Source organism: Opisthorchis viverrini (assembly GCF_000715545.1).
Source record: "Opisthorchis viverrini unplaced genomic scaffold opera_v5_34, whole genome shotgun sequence".
Taxonomy (NCBI): Eukaryota; Metazoa; Platyhelminthes; class Trematoda; order Opisthorchiida; family Opisthorchiidae; genus Opisthorchis; species Opisthorchis viverrini.
Window position 1 is genome coordinate 1,702,566 of NW_008751690.1, and position 24,020 is coordinate 1,726,585.

Sequence of the window (24,020 nt, forward strand, 5' to 3'; positions counted from 1 at the left end):
CATACCCTGACAACCAATACTTCAATGCTAACATATCTATTCATAATTAGTACTGTGTTTACCTTGAAGGGATCAAAATGATAACGAAGATCCTGCAAGACTGTCCTTCCTACGGGTAACAGTGACCGCATAACTATCAATAAATGTTCCAGATAAACCAAGGACAAAAAAAAGAGGAAATTCACATACCACTGCATGAAATCGTGGTAACAGCGGCGAACTTCCAACGGAACCTCCGTACTCTCCATTCATACTGTCTGTTCGCGCCAGGTAGTGAGTATGAAGGCAGCACGCTTCTCGGCAAATGGTGCTCTCAGCGTCAGTCTGGTCATGGCAACGAACAGTCGAGATAATAATTGCGACGCGACCGGATATTCTTTCTGGAACCATGTCAGTTAACAAACCCAAAAGGGCCGCAGCACAAGTGGTCAGGTGGACGAAGCCACTACTTCATACAGGAGATCAACCTTAGGAAACTGAGTTTATCGGCTAAGTTTATGCTTTTAATTCACAGGGAATTTCGCTTTTTTGAGGACCAAGTTGCACACCAAGTAAAAACAGGATAGGAAACAAAATAAGTCCCATCATCTAGCAAAGTAGACATAAAGCACTCCAAATTTGAAACCACAGTGATCATTGTGCCATCCCAAAGTACCATCCGGAGGAAAACAGCGATAGTTGAAAATAGGTACCACCAATTCATCAGTGTTAGCTAACAATGGAGATGACGATCACAGACAGAAAATCAGCATCTGATTGTACAACTAAGGGGAGGGGATACGTAAAAAAAAACACTCGTAAGATAGACTGAATAAGGCGCTACAGCTGTGAGGCAGCGAGTGCGTAGGTGCGTATTATTTCTGCCTTGGAACAGCCCGTAAAATTTTCACCGGCATCACTGGTTTCATCGGACTCTTCTTCCATATCACCCGGGTCAAGTTCGTCGTCGGTCTCTTCAGGTGTAATGGGAGGCGCATAAGCAGAATCTCCCAAGTCCCAATCTGATCCCTTGTTATCTAAATCGGTAAAAGAGGCGGACATACTCCGCGATCCTGGTTCATAGGTTGATGCGTGTGTATCACGCTCGTAGAAGAGCAGATATGCCAAACTTGAGCGCACCTCATCGCTTGACACTCGCAAGACGTGAGCGTCTGAGGTGAATATCCAAGGTGACGAGCTTCGCACGGTACGGTTTGGAATACCGTGGAAAAAATTGGAGACTGATGTTGTGATATACCGCAGGAACCGCAGGTAGACGGGTTCTCTGACCGACCTTTTAGGATCACGCTTTCTCCACACCCGATACGTTATATAGTGACCGGAGTTTATGGATTCACCTTGATGCACCAAAACTGCTCGCAAGACGTACGTCCGCGGCTGCCTGCATAAAAAGGAAAAACAGTTGTGGTTCGGATGAAGGTAAATTATTCTCTAAACTCTGTCGTCAACAAAACAATGCTTAACACTGATTCTTATCAGCCGTAAAATAATGAGTTATTTGAAAGACAGTGTGAAGAAGAGAATAAAGATGGACGGGGAAGGGACTTAGCGCTAGCTTACTACAATTATTCTGAGGTGACTACACCTCGAGACACTCATTCAGGCAATCTGGATATAAACTGACAAAGCCACTGACACCGATTAGCATCCATATCGTGCAATGTCTCCAATCAGACGCAGTGCTTAGCGCTACTTACTACAATTATTCTGAGGTGACTACACCTCGAGACACTCATTCAGGCAATCTGGATATAAACTGACAAAGCCACTGACACCGATTAGCATCCATATCGTGCAATGTCTCCAATCAGACGCAGTGGGAATCACGCAGTCCCCATCCTGGAATGTGAGTAGCACCGATAGCACCCAAACGTTTTATAACCTCTTTCATATCCCTCTGTCATCACTCCGAAGTGGACACCAAAACACCACTCTGGTCGGTATACATAATATACGGCCTAGCCAACAGGGCTTCTGACGTTGCACAACCAAACACTCCCTTTCTGCCACTCGAATTCCTCTGATTAGGCTTGGGCAACCAGTTAATATCCCAGTCCTCGTGCTTCCTTCTCGTGGCATGGCATTTAGGCGCCGAAAGGGTGCTACAGCTTATACACACGTCCCTAGAGATTCAGGGATAAACCACTTTGATCCCATCACCCTATTCATCATCAGCTGTAGGAACTACGTACTTGTCGCAGTGGTTATAGATGCTACGGTTTCGTCCACCAACAATTTGGGGAGGTGGGGTAGGCAGCTGCGCATTGGAGGCGGGAGCTCATAAACTGGTGCGTAAATACAGCACTGTTAGTGGGGGGGTGGGGAGCTATGCATTGAAGGCAACAGCTTGGACGCAAGAACGCTATCGAGAGCGCCACTGGACGATATCTGGCATTGTCTCTAGCCATTGATGTGGCCCATCTCGGGGTCCCCATCCACGAAAACGGCAGTGACCAGCGCAGCTGAGTTTGCTGGTAGTGGTTTTCATACTTCGCTGCCAAGTCACTGTTTGACCTCTCCTGGCTCGTTTCCACCCTTCGCAAAAAATCCTTCGAAGAAGTCAGTCGACCGGAATACGGAGCACGTGGCCAAGTCAGCGCAACCTATGCAGTGTGATCAGTTCATCTATTGAGGGTGAGTTATTTCTTAGGAAAACTATTCGGCGTATTTCAGCATTGCTGATCCGATGTTCCAACCAGACTCAGCCAATGCTTGAAGACATCGATGGTCAAACAGTCTTCTGACGTCCTCGGTGCGCAGCGGCCAGGTTTCCGACCCGCATAATAATATGGAGCGCGCCGCAGCATTGTAAACTCGGCCCTTGAGGGATAAGCTGATGTCACGCCTACACCACAAGTAACGCAAGTTCGTAGAAGCTGCTCTGGCCTTCCGAATCCGGAAGAAATATCATCTATCGCGAGACCAGAGGAATTGATACAGCTGCCCAGATAGACAAATTGTCTTCTACCTCAGTGGAGTCATCCGCATGAGGTTAGGATTCCATCCCACCCACTCTTGGGAAGGATTCTTTACACTGCTAGTGTGAAGCACATGCCAAACCATGAGACAGAATCATTTACATTATTTAACATTGTTTACACTACGACGGCGTCAGATCCAAGAAGAGCTATATCGCCTGTGTACGCGGTATCTGAGCGAATCCCCTAAGAGCACTTCGACCCCAGTGGCAGGTTTTAAGTCAAGAAAGACAACCGCTGTTGACCGCTCGAAACAGTGTCGCTGCTCCAGAACCTGTCGGGTGGTGAACATATGATCGATCCTTGGTTTTTATGGATCCGTCTCAATCGACCTTCGGAGGATGAGACCAGACAGCACCTTCGATGCCACGGTGGCTTTCATACGGCGTCAGCGTACACTGTTTAAATATAGGACTAACTGCCCCATTCTGCAGACACTTTCTCTTTACTCCATATCGCACCAATAAACTTTGTTAGGCTGCCACATAATCTCACTTCACACCCGCACACTCTTGCATGCCAGAAACCCTGCGGAACGAATGCCTCAACTTCTCAGCCTGCTCAGTTTGTCCTTTATTCCTGCACTGGGTAGCAAGCGGGATAAGGTCCTTGAGGAGGGTAATTAGGTGCCACTGACACTAACGCTACCAAGCAACGTGTATCCTGAGGATATTTGACTGCAAGCAGACAAATGTCATGAATGGGGAAAAATCAGATTTCGCTAGCAGCTTGAAAGGTACATCAGTTAATTCAGTGAAATCTGTCCAGCGAACGTGAGCTATATCTCTCAAGCATATAGGTAAAATTAATAAACTAACTTTAATAGCTGACACCAGGAGGAACAACTGCGACAACGAGATGGGGACACAGGGCGCCAACCTGAACTGGAGGGTCACTAATGAGCTCGATCAGTTTTTTGGAAAGCTACAGTCGGTAAACAGACAGTTATTGCTACAACAGGAATATGACTGACCGAGCATGAATCTGAGAAATGGCACTCTGTTGATATACGCCCCCAGAGTCCTGATGATCGCTGTCCGAAGTTGCATTTGATCGAGATGACAACATATACCGGGCCATGTTGAGGCGGCAGGGGAAGGATACATAGTCCTGTCGCTTGGATCCAAATCCTAGGAAACGAGAAAAGGCAGGCTTTGGAAGTTTAAGTCATGGTAGCAGTGTAAGCAGGTTTTCGATACGAAGTACTGATATGTAACTGAATGCAAAAATGGCATCCATTAGTTTTCGTTTCAAAAACCGTGTCGAGTTCTTTGGACAACGCGATTAATTTTCATTAGCACATCACATGGAGTAAACTACATAAGTACGACATTTTTTAATGAAGGAAACGGTGGTGGCTCAGGTTGCCTAGAAAGCTAGTAATCTGTTCGCTGAGCTTGGCAGTTCGGTTGCAGATGTTTGGTCACCAGCGGATGTGATATTAACACCAGCGTTGTGTACTTGTGAAGGCGTTGGGCACTGTGGTATTCTCGTTTGTATACGTCTCGTTGGCCGGGTGAGGACATTTCGCTGTGATTGGCCGACTAGATAGCGGATCCTGTTGGTTGTTTAGCTTGCCCGTTTTCTAATTGGCGGACGTTCGGATTAACTTTAACCTCCGCGACTTACACCCATGACCTTTGTCGGGTCGCTGGTTGCCACATTTGCCCCTTGATCGGTCCGTCTGTCCACTTGTTCTCCTTGGATTATTTCATCAGTTTGGTGAGTCTGCTCGCAGTGGTGCGTAGATTGGGTCAATTTCTATTGTCAATTTACTGAATTTGACGGAGCACCGTGCTTACAGAGAATTCTTTGCTTACCACGCCCTGCAACGTGCCGACACCATAGTTTCTAGGACACTAGTTGGACAGAAACACAACCAAAAACAAGCCAGAAGCTCACCAAAAGGATTCCAACTGATGCCTGTACGCCCTAACCATGCACTCCTTTGAACATGTAGGACAAGGCACGACGGCAGATGAGCTATCCAGCGTTCTTGCTGACAAAGTCCCGTGTGACCGCTTAAGTTTTTAGCTGTTGGTTGACATTTTGGGCAATGAAGATCCTGAAGTGGTTCACTCGTGCCAAACTGCTTCGCCAGGCAATCCGATAACCGGGGGGGAATCGGTGACGTTGACTGTTGTTTAGCAATTCCAAGGTGGGTATATCGTTGGTGACGAGATATTGCAGCGGTGTAGGAAGAGCAGTCTACAAGGTGGAAAGGGTAGGAAGGGAAAATCGAATGAAAAACGGTAGTGACACGGGCAGGGTTGGTGAAGACAGCATCAGGAATCTCTAGCAATGTTTCAACAGTCAGGACGTCTTGGTCGGTTGGTAACCTGAACTAAGGTGATCAGCCGAAATTAAATCCTGTTTTATTACGTGGCACTGAAACCATGACATGTTAATGTTAGCTAAAAACGATAAAGGAACCTTCGGACCAGCAGGAATACAGCCTAATCGACTCCAAAAGTGAACAGCTTAAGGCACAGTCCTAATCGCAATCAGCCATCACCCTCCCTTAGTGTGGTAATGGTAACGTCTCAGTTCAGTTCTCGGTCTGATCCTTCCAAACTAGCCTTTTCAGCATAAGGACCACCAAGGGTGCGCAAATTGTATTAAACGCCCCAAACCAGGTCGAAAACACATGTGCAGTGTGTCATATCTAAAGTGTATGCGGTGACAACATTATGGAAATTAGGGTGCCTTGACACGGCATCGGATACCGAGTAATGATTGACTGTTGGGTAAACACTTCCGGCCAATCAAAGCTCACCTTGATGGCCAACTACCTGCGGGTTAGGCTTCTTGGCCATAGCTGTGCCTGCTCAAGATCGGTAGGGCAGCTTTGGTACACGATTGGTGTTGCCGATATACTGTAAAGCTATGGAGACCCAAATCAATTTTGACGTTCGGAAGCCGGATTAGGAGAGTCAGAACACTTCCTTGTACGACACGTACTGTAAATAAGGCTGGTAACAAACTTCTCTGACTTCACCCTAGTTGTGTTAATCATGGTCATAGGGAACGTCGTTTTCGTCCCAAGGACAGACTTGCTGTTGGGTAGCGTCTAATGAGGAAGTTTCGCAGTAATGTTCTTGCCAAACTGAATTGGCGAAAGTGGGAACCAAACTTGACTGACTGTTCAGTGGTTGTCCGTCTAGAGGAACTGACTTGATTCCTATCTTAACCTTGTAACAGCAGGAACATTATTAGTCTCTGTTGATGTATTCGCATACGATAACGTTCCGAACCCAAGGGCCGTGCTGGCGACATCTGTCTACTGTCCTCTGCAAGTCCCTCACGTCTTGCAGGTAGCAACTGGCTGCACAGAGGCTCGGATCCAAGGTCAAACAAATGTCAAGTAGTGCTAAGGAAATCCGCAAAACTGAAATCACATAAACGCTAACTTTACAGCAACGCATATCAGCAGCCGCAGTGGCTGGGATATCAACCCCCAAAGCTAGGTTTGCAGACACTAAAAATTCTTCATTGGCTGCTGGAAGGTTTAAGCTTTACTCGATGTTACCAGTCAGTAGAACACCAAGCACGCCACCAATTCGATATCACTTTACTCTCCTATGTTCAACTACTATTCTTATTGGTTTTACCAAAGTGGATATCCACGGAGTGATGTCTAGCAGTCGGCCGAGTGATGCCGTACACTCGACCAGGAATATGCTTGAGATCCAGTGCTTGTATCTAATTAGTTGCCCTGTGTGGACTGGGATGAATTTGCGCTGGTAACCGTGGGAGGCACCAAATTAATCAAAACATTAATCGCCTTGTGTTGCCAAAAGGCAACCCGTCCCAACACCACCTCGGAGTCTTGCCGCCGTTCAGACGGTCTGATACGTGACTCAGCTTAAATCCGTACAATGCTACCTACCCAGCGCAAGTCATTTGTGACAAACAAGTGAGAAGTGGATACAATCCCACTAGCTTCTACGATAGCACACAAATCGGTTGCGAATCGACTACCCCCGGACTAGCTGAACAGAACCTCTCAGCTGTGACATCCTTTTGGCGCATAGCTGTCATACAAACTGCGCGAGCCACGAGGGCTGAGGTCGCTCTAGTCTAGACAGAAGCAACCAAGAGCCCAGGGTTGGGCGTGTGCTAAGGACATTCCGAGCAGTAGTTTCATGCTTTGAGCTCCCACTGACCTATTTCAACTAGAATATCAGTAGGCAAATGTTGCAAAAGAAACCAGCGGTAATTCGTTCACGACTATTCACACTACTAATACGGAAGATGGCAACTACTTATCGCATTTGAATCAAATTGCCAAAGTGTGAGATAGCTCCAAAGAAGTCATGAGACAAGAAACAACGCAAACACCAGAAGAGCCATTCAGATTAAAAGTCCCTATTAGAGGAACATTTATTTTAATTCTGTCGCCGTGTTCACTGGAACTTTTGAGTTACCTAAACGTCTTCATGTGACTGACGATACAGTATGTCTTTTCACCTCCTTAAGGAGAGTGAACGGCAAGTAAGGGACAGATGCAAACGGCCCTTCATGTGTAGAACTTACGGGTAGCTCATCTGTACTAGAAACAGGATTAGACACTGAAGGCTACCTTCTGACATTCTGTAAGCTCTACTGCAACAGTAGCTACGAAGATTCACCAATATACTGATATATATTTGAAGACGCTGCACTCGATGCCTTAGGGCGTATAAGTATACAGCACGTGATTCCAAGAGATTGAAACGTATATTAAACGGATGACATTCAAGTTCTGTTAACCGTGTTATAAGTGCAACTCACCAAAGAAAACGGTAAGACAAGCCTCTGGTTGAAGCACGGGCGAGCTACGGTAGTCACACCTTCGACAAGTCACCTGACTGACTAGCAAGTGTTGCTGAAAGACTTCGATTCGCATAGGGGCGTGCAGGATAAACGGGTTATGTACACTGTTGACTCGCGCACGATGAAAGGAACGGGGAACAACCTGTGAATAAAGTGCCAGGCAGAGTATAGGACCACAATGAAGCGCCGGGAAGCAACACAAGTTAGATTAAGGTGCAGATGTGGTCTTACTTGTTCGTAACGTGGCCCGATGAATCGCGAGACGGAGGTTAAACCTTCGCTGGCTTTGAAGGCGGTCCGACCCAACTCTCGACAACACGCAACATCCATGAGAAAGCCAAATAATTCATGAGCATCCTGACATAGAAGACAATAGATGCGTGTCAATAATATGGACTGGAGTTTTTGAGAAAGTGGTAGGTGAAACCTACTCAGAAATGAACAAGGTGGCGAACAACGAAAAATTCGAGCCACTCTGATCGTCACTATCGAGGCTGGAAGAGCATCCTAGTAACCACTGGTGTTAGGAATCAGTAACCGCTAGCTTGTGACAAAATTTTTTGATCGAAAGCTTCGGTGAACTAGTTGATAGCAAGTCTCTCTAAGTAAGGTTTCAAAAAGCTTAATGCCAAAGCTGTCGGGTAAAGCTACTGACTCGGTAGTGATAGTAGAATCTAACCAAATAACAAGTATTTTGAAAAAGTTTGGTTTTATTATTTTCTACACCTTTCTGAGACGATGACTCACAGATAGGTGTTAAGTCTTTCCCAAATGGTCAAACGATTGAATTGAATAATAAATAATTGAGAACGACTAACAATTGCATTGTGTTGAGAGGTTCCTCAGTTTGGGGTTGAGCATCAGGCATGTCCAGTAGGTTTTACTAGGTTCCACGGATGAAGACAAGAAATGCACTTCAAACGGTTTCGAAGAATATGAAGTACAGAGCCAAATGTACACACATACTGAAGAATCAGTAGCGGAATACGTTGATATACACGGCGGAGGGATTCAGGCGTTGTTACAGGGCGAACGGAGAATATAACGAATAAATCGCGGTAACTGATATCATAAAGAAGGGATATTCTCATGAAAAGGCTCATAGCGTAGAGCGAGCATGGCCGATTCGTTCATCGGTACACCCCACGTGTGTACAAATAACAGGCCAGAAGAATGATATTTCAATAACATTTCAACAATTTCACCGGATGTGTGGAACTTCCTTCTGAGAAGTCGTCACTCCAGTCAACACGTGACCACGTAATGTGGTTTCCGTTATTGAAGGACGAATGGCGTCATGTCCTGTCTCACTCCAGTCACACGTGACCACGTAATGTGGTTTCCGTTATTGAAGGACGAATGGCGTCATGTCCTGTCTAGATGAAAGCTGATCAGTTAATCACTTATAGTCAAACTGGCAGGAAGTTTGCTGGTTCAAAACATTGAGTTTCGTGAGATGCGCACCGCTGATGATTCTCAACAAGCATGAAACAATACAGCAGCTGTACAGTGCTGCTAAGGCATTCAGCATACATTGGCTCCACTAATAGGATGAAATCTCTACCATTTATTTCAGCTGAACGATATCCGCGTCAACCCCCGCCGCTGAAATAACGAATTTACAGTTGCTGCACCGGAATACTAGGTTCTTGGATGGGTTCATACAAAATCGTTCAGCTGTAACGCCCTTCCGGCGCCTACCTGCCATGCCAGCTGAAGGAAGCACGGTGGCTAGGATACTGCCAGGTTCCCAAAGCCTAAACAGGGTAAGTCGAGAAGCAGAGGTCGGGTTCGAACCACGGACCTTCGGCTTAGTAAATTCGCGCTTTAACTACCCAGTCATCTAATCACCCCCCCCCTCCGGTTCATAGAGAATCCGAAGGTAAACCCTATCGAAAACCATTCTATAATAATAGTCATGCAGCGGTGCACAGGGGTTACCAAATCGTCAACTGATTGAAAAAAACCTTCGATTTATGAAGGAACCTGAAGTCGAAAAGTAAGGGTATGTCAAAAAACTTTCAGTGATTAGGTGTGAAGTATACTCGAAACTTTAGAAAGTCCTGCATCCTCTTCAGTGTGCAAAACATTCTAATTTCGGCGTTGCAAGAAGTCAGACCAGGTGTTCGGGGGCCAGCCGTCCCCAATAACCGAACAGCACATCATTTGGACGGATGTGTCACGTGCAGGAGACGGGCCAAACGAAGGCATGCCCTGATTGGTCAGAATGCCGGCCAATCCGAGTCAAGCACCTGTGACTCGACGCTTCTCGTCCCCTCACGGTGATTCTGGCACGACCTTGTGGAACACACTATGACTACCCTATAAATACGGTTGTACTAATTTTCTTTCGCCTCCATAAAAGGGCTGTCTAGAGCTACCGTGCCTTTTGATATACCATAGTGGGCGGAGCAGGAAGCCAAGGGACCAATACAGAGTTGCACTACCGCCCAACAAGTCACAACATTAGGTGGGATATACTGTGAAAAGCTGCGTTAGATAGGGTTCAAAATTTGAATGTTGATTTGAACAGGAGCGTGTAATATACAAAGATGGTAGACAGTAGATCTAGAGTTCTTATCCTTCTAATCAATACGTGGTATGCTCAAGGCATGCAACATACCTACTCATATCTGGAATTTATGAGTACTGGTTTGGCGATTTCAGGTTCCTTGAACCCCTACTATTCGATGGTCGCGGAAGAACGGAGGACGGAAGCAATATTCAAATGCGTTCACACAAGAACCACCCGAAACTTTTAGCTGAAGCATAGACCACAGAGTGATGTGACAGTGTGTCTGCCTCCGTGATAGTTTGGGTTATATTGCGATGTCCGTGTGACACGCAGTCGTACAAGGTTGGTCACTGGTAATAGGTCTCACCAACGCAGCCTCTCGGCCATCCAGGTTGGAGGTTGAAACATGTGTGGCAACTTGTTCCATAAAAATTGTAACGCACCTGAATTGCCCGCCAGACATCGCCGTCTTGTGGTTAGGCTTTTAGGCCAAAGGCTTTGGCCGAGGACCCTAATCTTCCTACCTAGGTCCGGTGCCCGGACAGTACATCAGCCCACGTACAACTCAACGACTTTCCCACTGTGGAAACGTCAATCAACTAGTGAGGGATTGTATGTTGTGAGACTGCCGACCGTTAGGGTGGTCTTTGCCACTCTGATTGTCATACTTCAGTTGGGTCAAATAAGACCTTAGTGAGTGGTCCTTCAGACCGATTATTCTAGTTTTGACCTTGGAACAGCACCGACTTGTTTTGAATTCCCTGCCCAAACTAGAAATTTGTCAAAAATTCAGTGAATAAGTGCGTTCGGTGTTGTTCAAAATTTAGATGTCCTGAGTAGGACGGGCACACAAACCCCAGATGCTTTGATATCCAGTCGCACACTTTACGTGTGACCGGTGTTGAGTGATGTGACTTTAGCGTCCAGTTTTGAAGAAAAACGGTGCCCGGATGACAACATGGATGCCGAATTTAAGAACGTCCCATACAAAAGATAACGTGTCCTAATGGTATCCGATATCACTTGAAAACAAACCATATGCAAACGACATTCGAAATAAACGAAGGCCGCGGTCGTTGGTGTAGAACACCAAAAGTAAAAGCTTAGAAAATTTCATCCACTATTCGAGCTAGTTCATGGTTCGAATACTGAAGCAAACCAAGCCATCAATGTAGGCTTTTCAAAAATGACTTCGGCCTGATCACCACGGTTTACATTTCATTTGGTGACGACAGGAAACAGAAACCAACCGGAAAGGCACCCCACCGCCGTATGAATGAAAGAGAGAAGTCCGTCAGGGTTATCGATTCTTTAGTGTCTTACAGTATCACCGTCTTTACATCACAGGAAATTTAATGAAGCAAACGAGGCAGTGTTGCCTGATTTTTGTGGTCTCTTAAGATGTCTTATACATTATAAAACACCTATCACCCCAACATTACCTGCTGTTCATCTGTTGACCAACTCCGAGCATTTGCGAGCTCATACATAAATGCTGTGTGGACTTCACGCAGCACGTTCTCCAGATTGTGGGCGAGTATATAATCATTTGAACAACGAAGAGCTACAAAACGATAGTAAAGCAAGCACTATAGAAAACAGCAACAGTAGAAAGAGAAGCATATAAATTATGTAGTTCTATGGCAATTCTAAATTCCTGGATTCGACAATAAAAGCTACTTGGAGGACAGCTCTTAGTGACCGCAGGAAGAAGAGACAAATCGATTAAATTGATGCCCCTGGTGGGCAGCCAGTGTGACAGATTTTCTGGGTTGATTGTTCAGACCTATCTATTATGTCGCTTGTAACAGCTATTTTGGTTTAGGAAGTCGAACATGCAAGGAATCACTGAAAATGAAGTTACCGTTTATCAAACACGGCTGATATATATTTTTACTATGCTATTTCTGTCCACTCTAAAAACACAGCGAACAGAGAACTTGATACCTCGGTACAGCAGCCGTATTTTATTGGTATAATAGGCACAAATAGATGCATCTTTGATACGACCTCATCTATTAAACTGATTGAAGCTGCTGGTCTCGTCCCGTAGTAGTACTAGTTCCGTATAAAACAATCGGATGGTATTATGGACCGATGGACATTCGTTTGCAAACTAATTCGACGTTAACTAGAGACTGAAGAAAAAAGGAATTTGCACCTAATCCAACAAAAACAGCGGATAGTGGCGGCTGCAGTCAGGATAGGTTTCTTCGGTCAATATTTCAGGACTATCTAACCAACCGACAACAACTGTCCTATTTCTCTTACAATTCAAAATAGAATACGCTTCTCTGGTGTTGGGTGGTGGAAGTTTTTTGACAGACCGAAGATCTCTCAGTTGAACCCAACAAAACGATGATCAGCATGGAAGATGCCATCGTGACGACAGTCGAAAGTACAACACTGTTAGCAATATGAGCAATACGAAGCTCTGTATGGGCCGGCGGGTACAACACAACTAGTGATCAGAAGCTCCCTGATGGGTATCTTATTCTGACTTTGGAATTGCTCTGGTTGCTCAGGTGTGAGTAAGGTTACACTCGTGCCTTTTTTTAGGTTGCAAGGTGACTTTAGACCAAGAAGTCGCATGGATGGACCGTTCAGTTTAATCGTTAAACCATTTTTAGCACGCTGAGCTGGGGCAGCAACATCAGTGTTGACACTGATGCTTCACTGGCATACAACCATAAGGTTTGTCTTATCATATTCAAGTCCTCTAAGTGAAAAGAGGAGAAAAAAAGGTGGGTGAGGAAGGGACCTACTAACGGCCTATATCAAGCATTCTTATGAGCCTACGCGACCAAGTACTCAATCGGACAATCTGGAAAAAAACTGACAGCACGAACGCCACTGATATCGATCAGCAACCATTTCTCGCAATTTCTCTAAACAAGCGCAAGAGTGGGTAGCGGAGACCCCACCAAAACTCTTCTTGATCATTTTCACACCCTTCTGCCAGGGCACACGTTGTCCACGTCGCGGTCTGAACCATTCCAAAGTAGGTGCAGAGAACAAAACCCGTCTCCTTAGACGGTGTTTCGGCATCCGTAGCGCATGCCTGAGCCACCGAAGTCGATGTTCCTGGTTATTTTCCACGATTGAAGCAACTGCTCCACAAATACCCGTGTTCTAATCAGGTCATTACTAATTCGTTGACGCCATATAAAACCAGAAATGATTTTGAGGCATTGGTGGTCAAAAACCTGAAGACGCTTCACATCATCTGTCCGCAGAGGCCACGTCTTGCAACCACACAACAATACAACCCTTATTGTAGCCCGGTATATGCGACCCTTGGGACCAAGTTATATGGCTTTTTGACGCCACAAGTGGTACTAATTAGCAAATGTAATTCGCACTGATTTCATCAGACATTTCAATCAGAGCTAATAAAACTACCGAGGTATTCAGTAGGTCATCACAACCTAAAGTGATCCTCCTTGTATTACAAGGGGGTTTTGTTCACCATATGTTCCGAATCATGACTGTGAACCTTGAAGGTGCTAAGCGCATGCCGACAGACGGTATGATAGTGGTCAGTCTGTGCAAAAAGAGCATGCATCGCGCTTTTATCTTGAAATATGAGGGCTATGTCATCTGCATACCCCAGATCGAAAAGCTTCTCACTAGCAACAATCTGAAAACCGGGATTTTAAGGACCTTCCAGCGTTCACCCCATTCTTTCATAAATGACGAAGTTGAAAAAGAACGCAGAAAGTGGACATCTTTATCGGACATCATTTTCTGTACGAAATCTCTGGGAGAACTCATCATACACTTTCAGAAGCCCAGAAGTGAGTATTGGGGCCGCATTATGCTGACAAACTTCTGCGACACACCTTGTTGAGAAAGTATAGTTAATAACACTGAAGTCAAGGAATACGAAGATTGTGGGTCACCTGTACCTAGGGCGTGTATATGAAGAAGTAATCGACGCAACTTCTACTCGGACGAAATCCCACTTGATGCTCACGGGTCAAGGATTCGCGAGCCGCTGTAAGACGGCGAGGGTCCAAGATACTATAAGCTTTCTTACAACAGGAACAGCGTCACCATCACATTCACTGCGAGTACCATTTTTGAAAATGGGCCCTATTATCGACTCACCTCAGCCTCCCTCAGTCTCTTTCTCCCATATAGACCCAAATAGACTAGACGGGCACTGGCTGAGAAACTCACCGAAATTGTTGAACAGGGTAGATGGAAGATCGCCAGGACCAACAGCACAACAAAGCTTGAATAGTGATACACGCTCGGACACTCTTCGGATTAAAGGGAGCTCCGCGCTCACAGTCCATTTTTTTGTTGAAGGTTAGAATTGCCGTTCGAAGTAGTTTGCCCAGAAGTTATGCTTTGCTGGATATCAGAGAGCCATTTTGGTTCTTGATAGTCTCACCGACAGAAGGCTTCCGAGGACCAGTCGAAAGAATGAAGTGGAACGACCTGCGGACGTTCCAGCATTTTTTGCATTACTTCCATTTCTTCGGCTTCTCGGGTCTACCAAGCTTCTCGATCTGCACGGCAACTCAGTTTCACCTGGCGTCAGATGATGAGCCCGTGGAAACAGATTTCGAAATGTTTAGGGTTGTCACTGAAGACGGATGCTGCAGCTGAGTGTGATAGACAGCGAGCAAAACGGTCAGCCGGGACCTGTGAAGAGTGTATTCAAATTTGGGTGGAGTAGGGCAGAAGAGGGAAGAAAATTGTTCAGCTGCAGCACCCTTTCGGCGCCTAGCTGCCAAGCCACAAGAACGAAGCACGAGGACTGGCATACTGCCAGGGGGAAGTAGAGAGACAGATGTCGGGTTCGAACCACGGACCTTCCGGTCAGTAGGTTCGCGCTTCCACCACTTGAGCCATTTCGCCCTCATAGAAGAGGGAAAACGTGAAAGTGTAAGAAGGAAGGCGTCAGCAAAAGCATATTTCGCGTACTCGCCCTGCTTTATGCAGCAAGTAAGGCAACCCGGCTGATAGCATCACGCGACGGCCGGTGTGGCATGAGTTTATTTGGGTGTACCATACATGGTTGCACATGATTTGGGACACGGTCAAGGAGCCCACGCCTAGACAGGAGGACGATGAAGGTCCACAACCAAAGCCTTTAGCTCAGAAGGCTGAACACAAGGTAGTAGTGTTTGGCAGGAACTGCAAGTGCATTTCAATTTTTACAAAACAAGTCGCCCCAAACTAGAGGACCAGGAGACTGTGTTGATCAGACCTCTAACCATTGACCAACCTCATATGAGAGGCCGTAAGTGTCGCATGGATACTACCTAGTGTAGCTCACGGAGACAGAAACACACAGTTATATCAAGGCAAGGTCGTCTCTTCGCGTTGGATGAAGGGAAATCCCGTCGAATTGCTGCGGAGGGAGAAGTAAAGTAACCCCTAAAATACCGCTACATAGTTAGTTGACGTTTGCGGTACGTGGGGCTTGTGATTTATGTTCTAGCAGCTAAGTTGGGCGATCCATCTCTCACATTCCGAGAAACCATTTCTTCTACAGGGTAGAAAACTGAATGTGAGCCAACACAACTTGGAAATATCAGACGAAATTGCGCATAAATTGCGAATCCAGATTTGTATATTTTGACGTTCAAGTCGTCAGTGATTTCACGGGTGAAGTTCCATTCACGTTTCGTCGAGGACACAGAAGGCGAGAAAGCAATGCTCATGCATAAATAGGAACGTACCTTTGAGAAGACAGACGAGGCAATAGAGCAGCTTGCTCCGTCTAGTGTGCGCACTTCGTTTCAAAAAGCGTACGAGGCTAGCATTTGTTGACATGGCCTGTAGAAGTGCGTTGAGGTAGCACAAATTCCGCGGATTCGGAAGACCCATGGGAAGATCATTTTCGGCGGCTATAGTGAACAAAGGTGAGGTAAAAATAGCAACAAGAGGCGAACACACGGGAGCGAACTAAATGGCGAAAAAAGCGGTTCAAAAGTTAGCTTAATCGGTTAACGCCAAATCGACCAGTGTGATCATAACAATAAATAATAATCGTTCAGCTGTAGCACCCTTTCGGTGCCTAACTACCATGCCACCCGAAGGTTGCACGAGGGTTGGGATATTGCCAGGTTGCCCAAGCCTGGACAGGGGAAGTCGAGTGGCAGAGGTCTGGTTCGAACCACGGACCTTCCGGTCAGTAAACTCGCGCTCTAACCGCTTGGGCCATCTCGCCCCCCCCCCCAGTGTGGTCAGCATATGTACTGCGGTCGATGGCTGTGTAGCAGTTAGCACCGGTTTCCAANACTCGGTCTCTAACCGCTTGGGCCACCTCGCCCCCCCCCCAGTGTGGTCAGCATATGTACTGCGGTCGATGGCTGTGTAGCAGTTAGCACCGGTTTCCAATGCTAGTGTACTTCTACCATGATAACAATGATGATAGTCTTAGAAGCATAGTCTAACTGACCCTTCTTAGACCAATAAAGCAGAGTTTACTTGCCAAATGTCTTCTGAGTCTATTCTAATTAACTATACCAGAACTTCCCAACCAACAACTGGAGCACCAAACAGTCGACCACACCGAAAGATTCACCATAAACATAATCCTTCATTCCAGTACTCAGGACCAAACAGCGTGCGTTGGAGATTCATCCTGGTTCCTAAACAGGTCAGATAAGCCTTTAGCGCTTAAGCTGAGTGAAATGGAGCACCAGAAGACGATGTTCGTAGCGGGGACCTGTCAACGGATGGAGTAGTGAAGGCTCCAAGTAAGAGGTGATGAGCTTTCCTGTCGTATCTCGACGTTGCGGAATGTGAGTAGCTCACGCACGCTGCTTGGATGTTGGTCTGCTTTCTGAGCTTGGTAGTTGGATCGCAAACGTACCACCATTAACTGAAGTGACATCGTTAAATCCACATTGACGACGTCAAACTGATCAGTGGTGAAGTGTTTGCAAGCCGACTGCCAAGCTCGGCGAGCAGACAACAACCAAACATCTGTTGTTCTGGGGAAAATTGGCCAATTGAGGCCGGCTGAGGTTATCATCATCAAAGACGGCGACATCAGTGTTGACAATGATGCTTTCCCACGAAGGTTTATTTAGATATATTTGAGGCCGTAGTGTGAAAAGAAAACAAATTAAATGAAAGAGGTATCTGGCACTAGCTCAGCGCAGGCGTCCCTGAGTGCTGATGTCTCCAAGCACTCGATCAGGCAAAAAAAATGACAGCACGAACTCCAGGGACCTCGATCAGCTGCCATTTCTTGCAGTGTTTCTAGACAAGCGCATGGGGTCACTGATACCCCGTCGTGGAAAGCCGACCACGCCAGCAATACCCACACACCTTTCTGCCAAGCCACATGTTGTCAACCTAACAGTTTACAGCAAGCTGAAAGAAGAATTGAAAACAACACTCATTTCGGTAGACAATGTTTCGGCATACGTAGCACGTGACCGAGCCAGTGGTCAATGTTGCTGGATGTCTCCTCGTGACTGAAGTATCTGCTGCACAACCAAATACTCGCTTTCTGTTCACTTTGTTACGAATGCGTTGACACCAGCAACAGTTCTAAAATATCGGTGGTCAAAAAGCGGAGACACCTCACATCATGCTTACAGAGACCACGTCTCGCAGCAATACAACACAGCCATTGCTGTAGCCAGAGGTAGGCAACCCCTGAGACCCAGTGATGTACTCTTTTTTGCCCTCACAAGTGACGCAAATTGGTAAACGTGATTGGGACATTCGATGCTCCAACACTCACTTTATCACACTTCCATCGGAGCCGATGCAACTACTAAGATACATAGAATTCTTGACAACCTCCAGTGTTTTTCAATGTATTCCAAAAAGCATGTTAAGATCTGGAGCGGTAAGCAATGGGGGCACACTAAATTGCGGTGATATGAGCTGACCATTAGAAATTTAATGAAATAAGATAAAGGGTGGGGACTATTAGACAACTCGTATCGGTAGAATGTTGCGCATCAAATACTCAACCTGAATATCAATATGAGGGTCGATATTTAAAACTAATCAATGCAACCTGGGACCGATATCCATTGGGAAGAAGCCAAAGTATTAATTTGCTCCAATCTTCCTGGCTATCTGAATGCATCATATATTTCCGACAACAAACTAGTCTCCTGACGTACATTTCGTAAGACTTGGTCCAAAAATTCCGGCCCACCAGCCTAGAAAGACCGGTGTATCGTTAGGCACACACTTTCATTCGGCGTTTCACCGTACCAATACTAGTCCTCGCATTACTCCGTCCAGCATAGTTAAATACATTGGCCCGCCCCGTGAGACTACTCGGTGACTGATCAGAAAATCTCTTGTCGGATGAATTTTGGTCACATCAGGACTCCACAGCTATACAGTCCTCAACCTACATTGACAAGGGGTTAACTAGTTGCCTACACAGTGAACCAACTCACGCGGTCACCATCCTCGGTGAACAGAACAGCAACCCGACATTTCGTAATGTCTTTCATACCCCTGCAGGTCAAGGGTTGGACACCCCTTTGCTTCCGCCGACCTTGAGTGGCCTCTCAAAACGGCTCAAACGGCAAGCGCGACAAACGGCCTAACCAACGCAGCTTCTGGTGCTGGACACACTCCTCGATGGAAGTCTTCGTTGCACAATCTAACAATTGTTTTCTCATTGCCTCATCCCGGATTCACCAATACCAACCCACAGGTGTCATGTTTCTGAGATGACGATTGTCGAACACCTGAAGATGTCTCAGTTTCACTGCTAGAACAGGCCAAGTCTCACAGACACACAACAAAACAGCTCGTACTGTAGCCCGATACACATGTCCCTTGAGATATACCGTGATGACACTATAGGTGCCTAAAATTATCAAGGGCCACCCGAACCTTGCAGATTCTTGCATTTGCCTCATCTGTCGCACTATAATCGGAACCAACACAACTTCCAAGATAGGTGAAACACTCCACAACTTGGATTTCCTCTCGCTGTATTTCATGAAGGGTGTTCAGTGACTGCAAGTCCAGAAGCATGACTTTAAACTTTGTGTGAAGAGCGCATGCGAAGAGTGCATGCCTTTGACTAGCTCAAAAACACCTGCACCTTCTCCTCTTCGAAGATGAAAGCGGTGTCATCAGCATACTCCAGATCAACAAGATTTTCGTCAACAGCTATCTGGGCATCAGAGTTTTGAAGAACTTCCAGCATCCATCTCATCATTTGGTTGACCACAAAAGTGAATAGATAGGGAGAGAGTACTTACCCCTGACGGAGACCACTTAATGTACGGAAGATCTTGGAGAGCTCTCCATACATCCTTATACGTCCGCAAGTCTGAGAATACAAAGAACTTATTATGTTCATATTATGTTCGCATTCCTGGATAGGCAACCATGTCAAGGAGAACAGACTCGTCAACGGAGTCCACTGAGCCTTGAGAATCTAGGACTACTGAAATTGTGAATCTTCATACGTGTAAGGTACGTAAGTATTCAAAGCGGTCAGGGATTCAAAATCTACTGTCCAGGGCTGCATTGCAGGTCAAGAATCCGGCTGAGCAACTGCAGATGGCCAGCTGAGTTGTTGTTGGAAGTGTTCAACCCAACGACTCAAGCAGTGTTCTTTTTCGGAGATGGGTGAGCCGCTGTTATCAGTGATTCGTTCGCTCACCTGAAGCCTTCTTGGGCCTGTTGAACGCATAAGCTAGAACACATTTCGGACACGGCCATTTTCTCGTTTCCTGCCTCTGTTGGGCTTTGTGGATCCACGAACCTTCTGGATCCGCGGAGGAACTATTTTCAGCTGAAGTCTGACAATGCGTCGAATGGTATTGTATTCTCGATTAGGTGTAATGCGTGTCCGAGCTTATGGAAATTTTAAGGTGTCCCCTGAAATCCACTAGATGGTTGCGCCATCCAAAAAGCGCGGCACCCAGGGTCATGGACAGCACCTTTCTGTAAGAAAGCAGAAGAGACTTCAGTAGGTGGTTCTGCAGGACTTATTTCACATCAGGGTCCGAGAGTTTCTCAGTGGCCGAATGAAATGTGCGCACCTTGCGCATCTCAGAGAACAAACAGAAGCAACAACGAACAAGCGCGTGGTATGAATCCACACAGGTGTTCCATAACACGCAACAATCAAAAGTTCACTCACGCCACCAAAAACTAATGGTGATGTGGTCTATCTGTGTTCGAGGCTGGCTCGAATATCGGGGAACATTTTGTGGCCAAGCAGCTTCACTTGTTTCAGAAGTTAGTACTGCGCAAAGTCTGTGGCCAGTACATAACTGCTGCAGCCAACCGTTCATTATTGTCCGTGCGTACCAATTCCAGTTCAATACGACCGCATAATTGAGCATCAACAGCGTAGTCCACCTACTTGTCCAATAGCATCCGCAACAACCTCAGCTCTCTGTGAAAATATCAGAGCAACTCTTGTGACGAAAGCAGATGAAATCAACAGTAAACAATTACCAGCGCGTTTACAGGGTATTCTCAAAGACGTTGCAAAACGAACCAGAGAGAGGGGAGTTCATCAACGGGTAACCAATCAATCAAAGACCCTTCAGCTCGGTGACTGCGAGTAACACCGACTCCAGCAGACCCAGTAACAGCGGCTTGCGGATTACCAGAGGTGCACAACCAGAAACGAGTGGAAACTGATGGGAATGTCAGCTAAACAACCGTACTTGGGTCTTGAATCCTCGTTTCAGACAGACATCAAACCAACAGAAAACGAGTTCAGTGTGCATGCGAGAGTAGTTTGCTGTCCGGCTAGTTTCAGAGCGCTAACGTCAAAGGCTGTCTTGTTCAACCAGGTGTCGGGAATTGAAGTATGATTTTGAAATGTTTGTGGCCGTGGCGGCCGAGCCAACCGTATATACTACAGCTAATCGCAACGGGGGCAAACGGATGCCAGTCCTTAGGATGGGTCAACGGAGATGCAGCTGTCAAAGGGATGAGGAGGGGGTGAACGAATATGTGCAAGAGAAAGATCTGTCAGCAAGAGCCTGTTTTCGTTTACCCGTCTTGCTGCTTGCATCAGATAATGCAATCAGCCTGATGGTATCACGCGACGGCGGTTTTGGCATTAGAAGATTTGTAACACGAGATCCTTCTGCAGTACATTTAGTCACAATAACACAAACATCGCAAACAGAAGAGTAATTTACGTTTCTAGTTACCACCAAAGTAGTTTGCAAATGAGTTTGGACACAAATCCAGGGAAGGACGCAAACCACGACTGACAACTAGTAATGCGGCATGAAATAATTCTCGTCTTTGAATGCGATTGGCGAATCATGCCTGGGCGTCCAAAAAGATGGACGAAAAGTGTAAACAGAAGGTAGGTGGTTGGACGGTTACATAACCGTCATTAGCCAAAAACATGGTTATATGGCGGAACCACTCTATATTTGCACAATCAGGACCGGTTTTGATGGTGCAAATAACCACCTCGGTAACCACCACTGTAACAGGTGGCTATTAGACGGTTGTATATCCGTCATGTAACCGAAAAACTCGGGTTTTGGGACTGCGTGTGCTGCTAGGATTGCTGCGTGTTGGACCCTTGGATGCGTACTTACCCTCTTTGCATGAGAATCGGTTGTTTTAGGGCTACGAATCACCACTCGGTGTACGAATGCAACCCGACCTGAATGAGCAGCGTGTTGTAGTATACGATGTCAGTTTGATTGATTTATATGTAAGTATTGGTGGCGTACAACCTTGCTTACTGGGCTTTGGCTCATGAGCTTTGTTTCTGTTTTCTATCGACATAAATTGTCGTGAACACCTGCTCTCGGAGAATAACTGTCCCCTGGTGCTTCCATAGCGTGCACACTAGTGCCGACTTCAGGAATATGTTATCGTTTCATCCGTGATTGGATGACCACAACGGTGAAACTTAAGGTCGCCACGCTTTCTCAGAGTAGAAAAATTGAAGCCAGACTTCCATTGGATACTTCTGGATGTAGACCTGTCTCTGAGTGACATTCCATTGGACACATCATAAACACCAAACCGGTCGAGGTATTCGAAATAGTAGTGTTAGGCTGTAAATCAGGTAACCATTTTCGCAAGGAATTGAGTAGCTGAAAAGCATTAACTCACCGGTTAGTGTCCGAAACAGCACACGCATTCGAGAGTAACCGAAAATAACGAAGACACCGACGACTGATCCAGCACATGCCAGGAATACAGGGTTTCGACTCCATCGACACAAGTTAGTAAGCCCTATGAAATGTACTATTGTGTATTTAAACTCCTACCTGTTGACTGTAATGATAAGAGGAAATCAGGGGGTGGTTTCGACAGGAGATTTAACCCACTCATCGACAGGCATTCGCCTGACGGGGCGAAGCGCACAGGACGTCGAAACTTCCCTCCTGATTGGTTGATAAAATCTGCGTCTCAGTTTTTCAATGACGCAGAGTTTCACGGATTTCACGGCATTCTGAAGGACAAGTAAGCCTAACTTTTGTATTGTTCTGTCTCTGGACCTCTCCGCAGCAGGTTCGTTGGGCTCGTACGTGACAATAAAGGCGTTGGAAATTGGTGGCAGTTCGATTTTCATCCTTCACGGTATTTGAGAAGGCTTAAAAAGAATACGTGAATGAGGACTATGTGGTACTTAAGCCTGAAGCGGGTAATCGAAGCATCCGCGATGTTTTGTTACTAGTGTGTGCATTACGAAGGCTTCGAGGAGCCTGTAAAACTGGCGATCGACTCCCGGAAAATCGGAGGCTGAACGACAGGAGGTCGGGCATCTGCAGGGACCTGCTGAAAAACGGAACGCCGAGTTAAGTGTGGTTTCACTTTATATGAGCGTGGCACCTGGACGAGAAGCATTAGGAAAATATGCTAATAACAGGAGATATCTGAATATTAGGCTGCACGCCATATATGACGTGGCATTGCGGGGTGGGTTAAGTAAGAGAAGTTAAGCATAATTAACAGGCGGTGGGGTTGGTGGTGAGACATGAGTGAAGGCCAAAAGGATAAGAGTGCAGAGAAGGCGGTATATGCCGCGTTTATGGGCCATGAGAAAATCACGCATCTAGGAGTGCATTACAGAATGGGACAACTATGGCTTCGCCGGATTACCTGAAGCTGTGGCCTGTGAGGTTGTATTGAAAAAAGGCTAAAAATTGTTTCGTCGTCCCGAATAAAAAGAGGTCTTGCGCGTATAGACATTGTAGAAGTCTATGGCGTTCGAAGCAGAAGTCCAGCTCCAGGCTTCAGGAGTTTTGCGGGGCGCAGCGACGTGACGGAATGTAAACTGCCAAGCCAAGCGGTGGCATACAGAAATTTTCTGTGGGCATGTGCTTATTGGGTTGTGTGGCGTATGCTGCGTTTTCAAATGTGAGAAACTTTGGCTTTTGTTCTAATTGTGTTGGTAAGAGCCAGGCAAGACGGAGCACACCTCATTAAACAGAGCGGTTGGAGTCGTCCGAGACAGGTACCTAGGCGGAAGGAACTTGGTATAAGATGACTCTGGAAGAAGACGGGTCGGTAACAGAGCCCACCCTGAACAAGCAGAGATTTCAGGTAAATCTGACTTCAGGCAAGCCTGAAAGGTAACAGAGTAACAAAGATATGGTTTTATTTATGTATTTTATTTTTTCATTCACTCACTATACCGTCGCAAAACTCAGAGGTAATTTGGACCCAACTCATGATGGAGATCAAGGGATAGTTGAATACTATCTAGGACGGCTGCGGCTTCACACCTAGGGAAGTTACCCAGGGGCTGCGAAAGTTTG

General features: G+C 46.2%; 1 protein-coding gene across 1 annotated transcript; it reads right to left on the reverse strand.

Moving 5' to 3' along the window:
* Positions 1-317: 317 nt before the first annotated feature.
* Positions 318-22,596, reverse strand: T265_13069 (hypothetical protein; the record flags this gene model as incomplete). Its single annotated transcript, XM_009167021.1, has 12 exons — positions 318-1,381; positions 3,797-3,862; positions 3,952-4,108; positions 4,881-5,186; positions 7,752-7,935; positions 8,025-8,150; positions 11,751-11,872; positions 14,491-14,573; positions 15,548-15,584; positions 16,005-16,172; positions 22,369-22,491; positions 22,527-22,596. 12 exons carry the CDS (start codon positions 22,588-22,590, stop codon positions 820-822), a joined length of 1,998 nt encoding a protein of 665 aa, XP_009165285.1.
* Between the last annotated feature and the right edge of the window lie 1,424 nt (positions 22,597-24,020).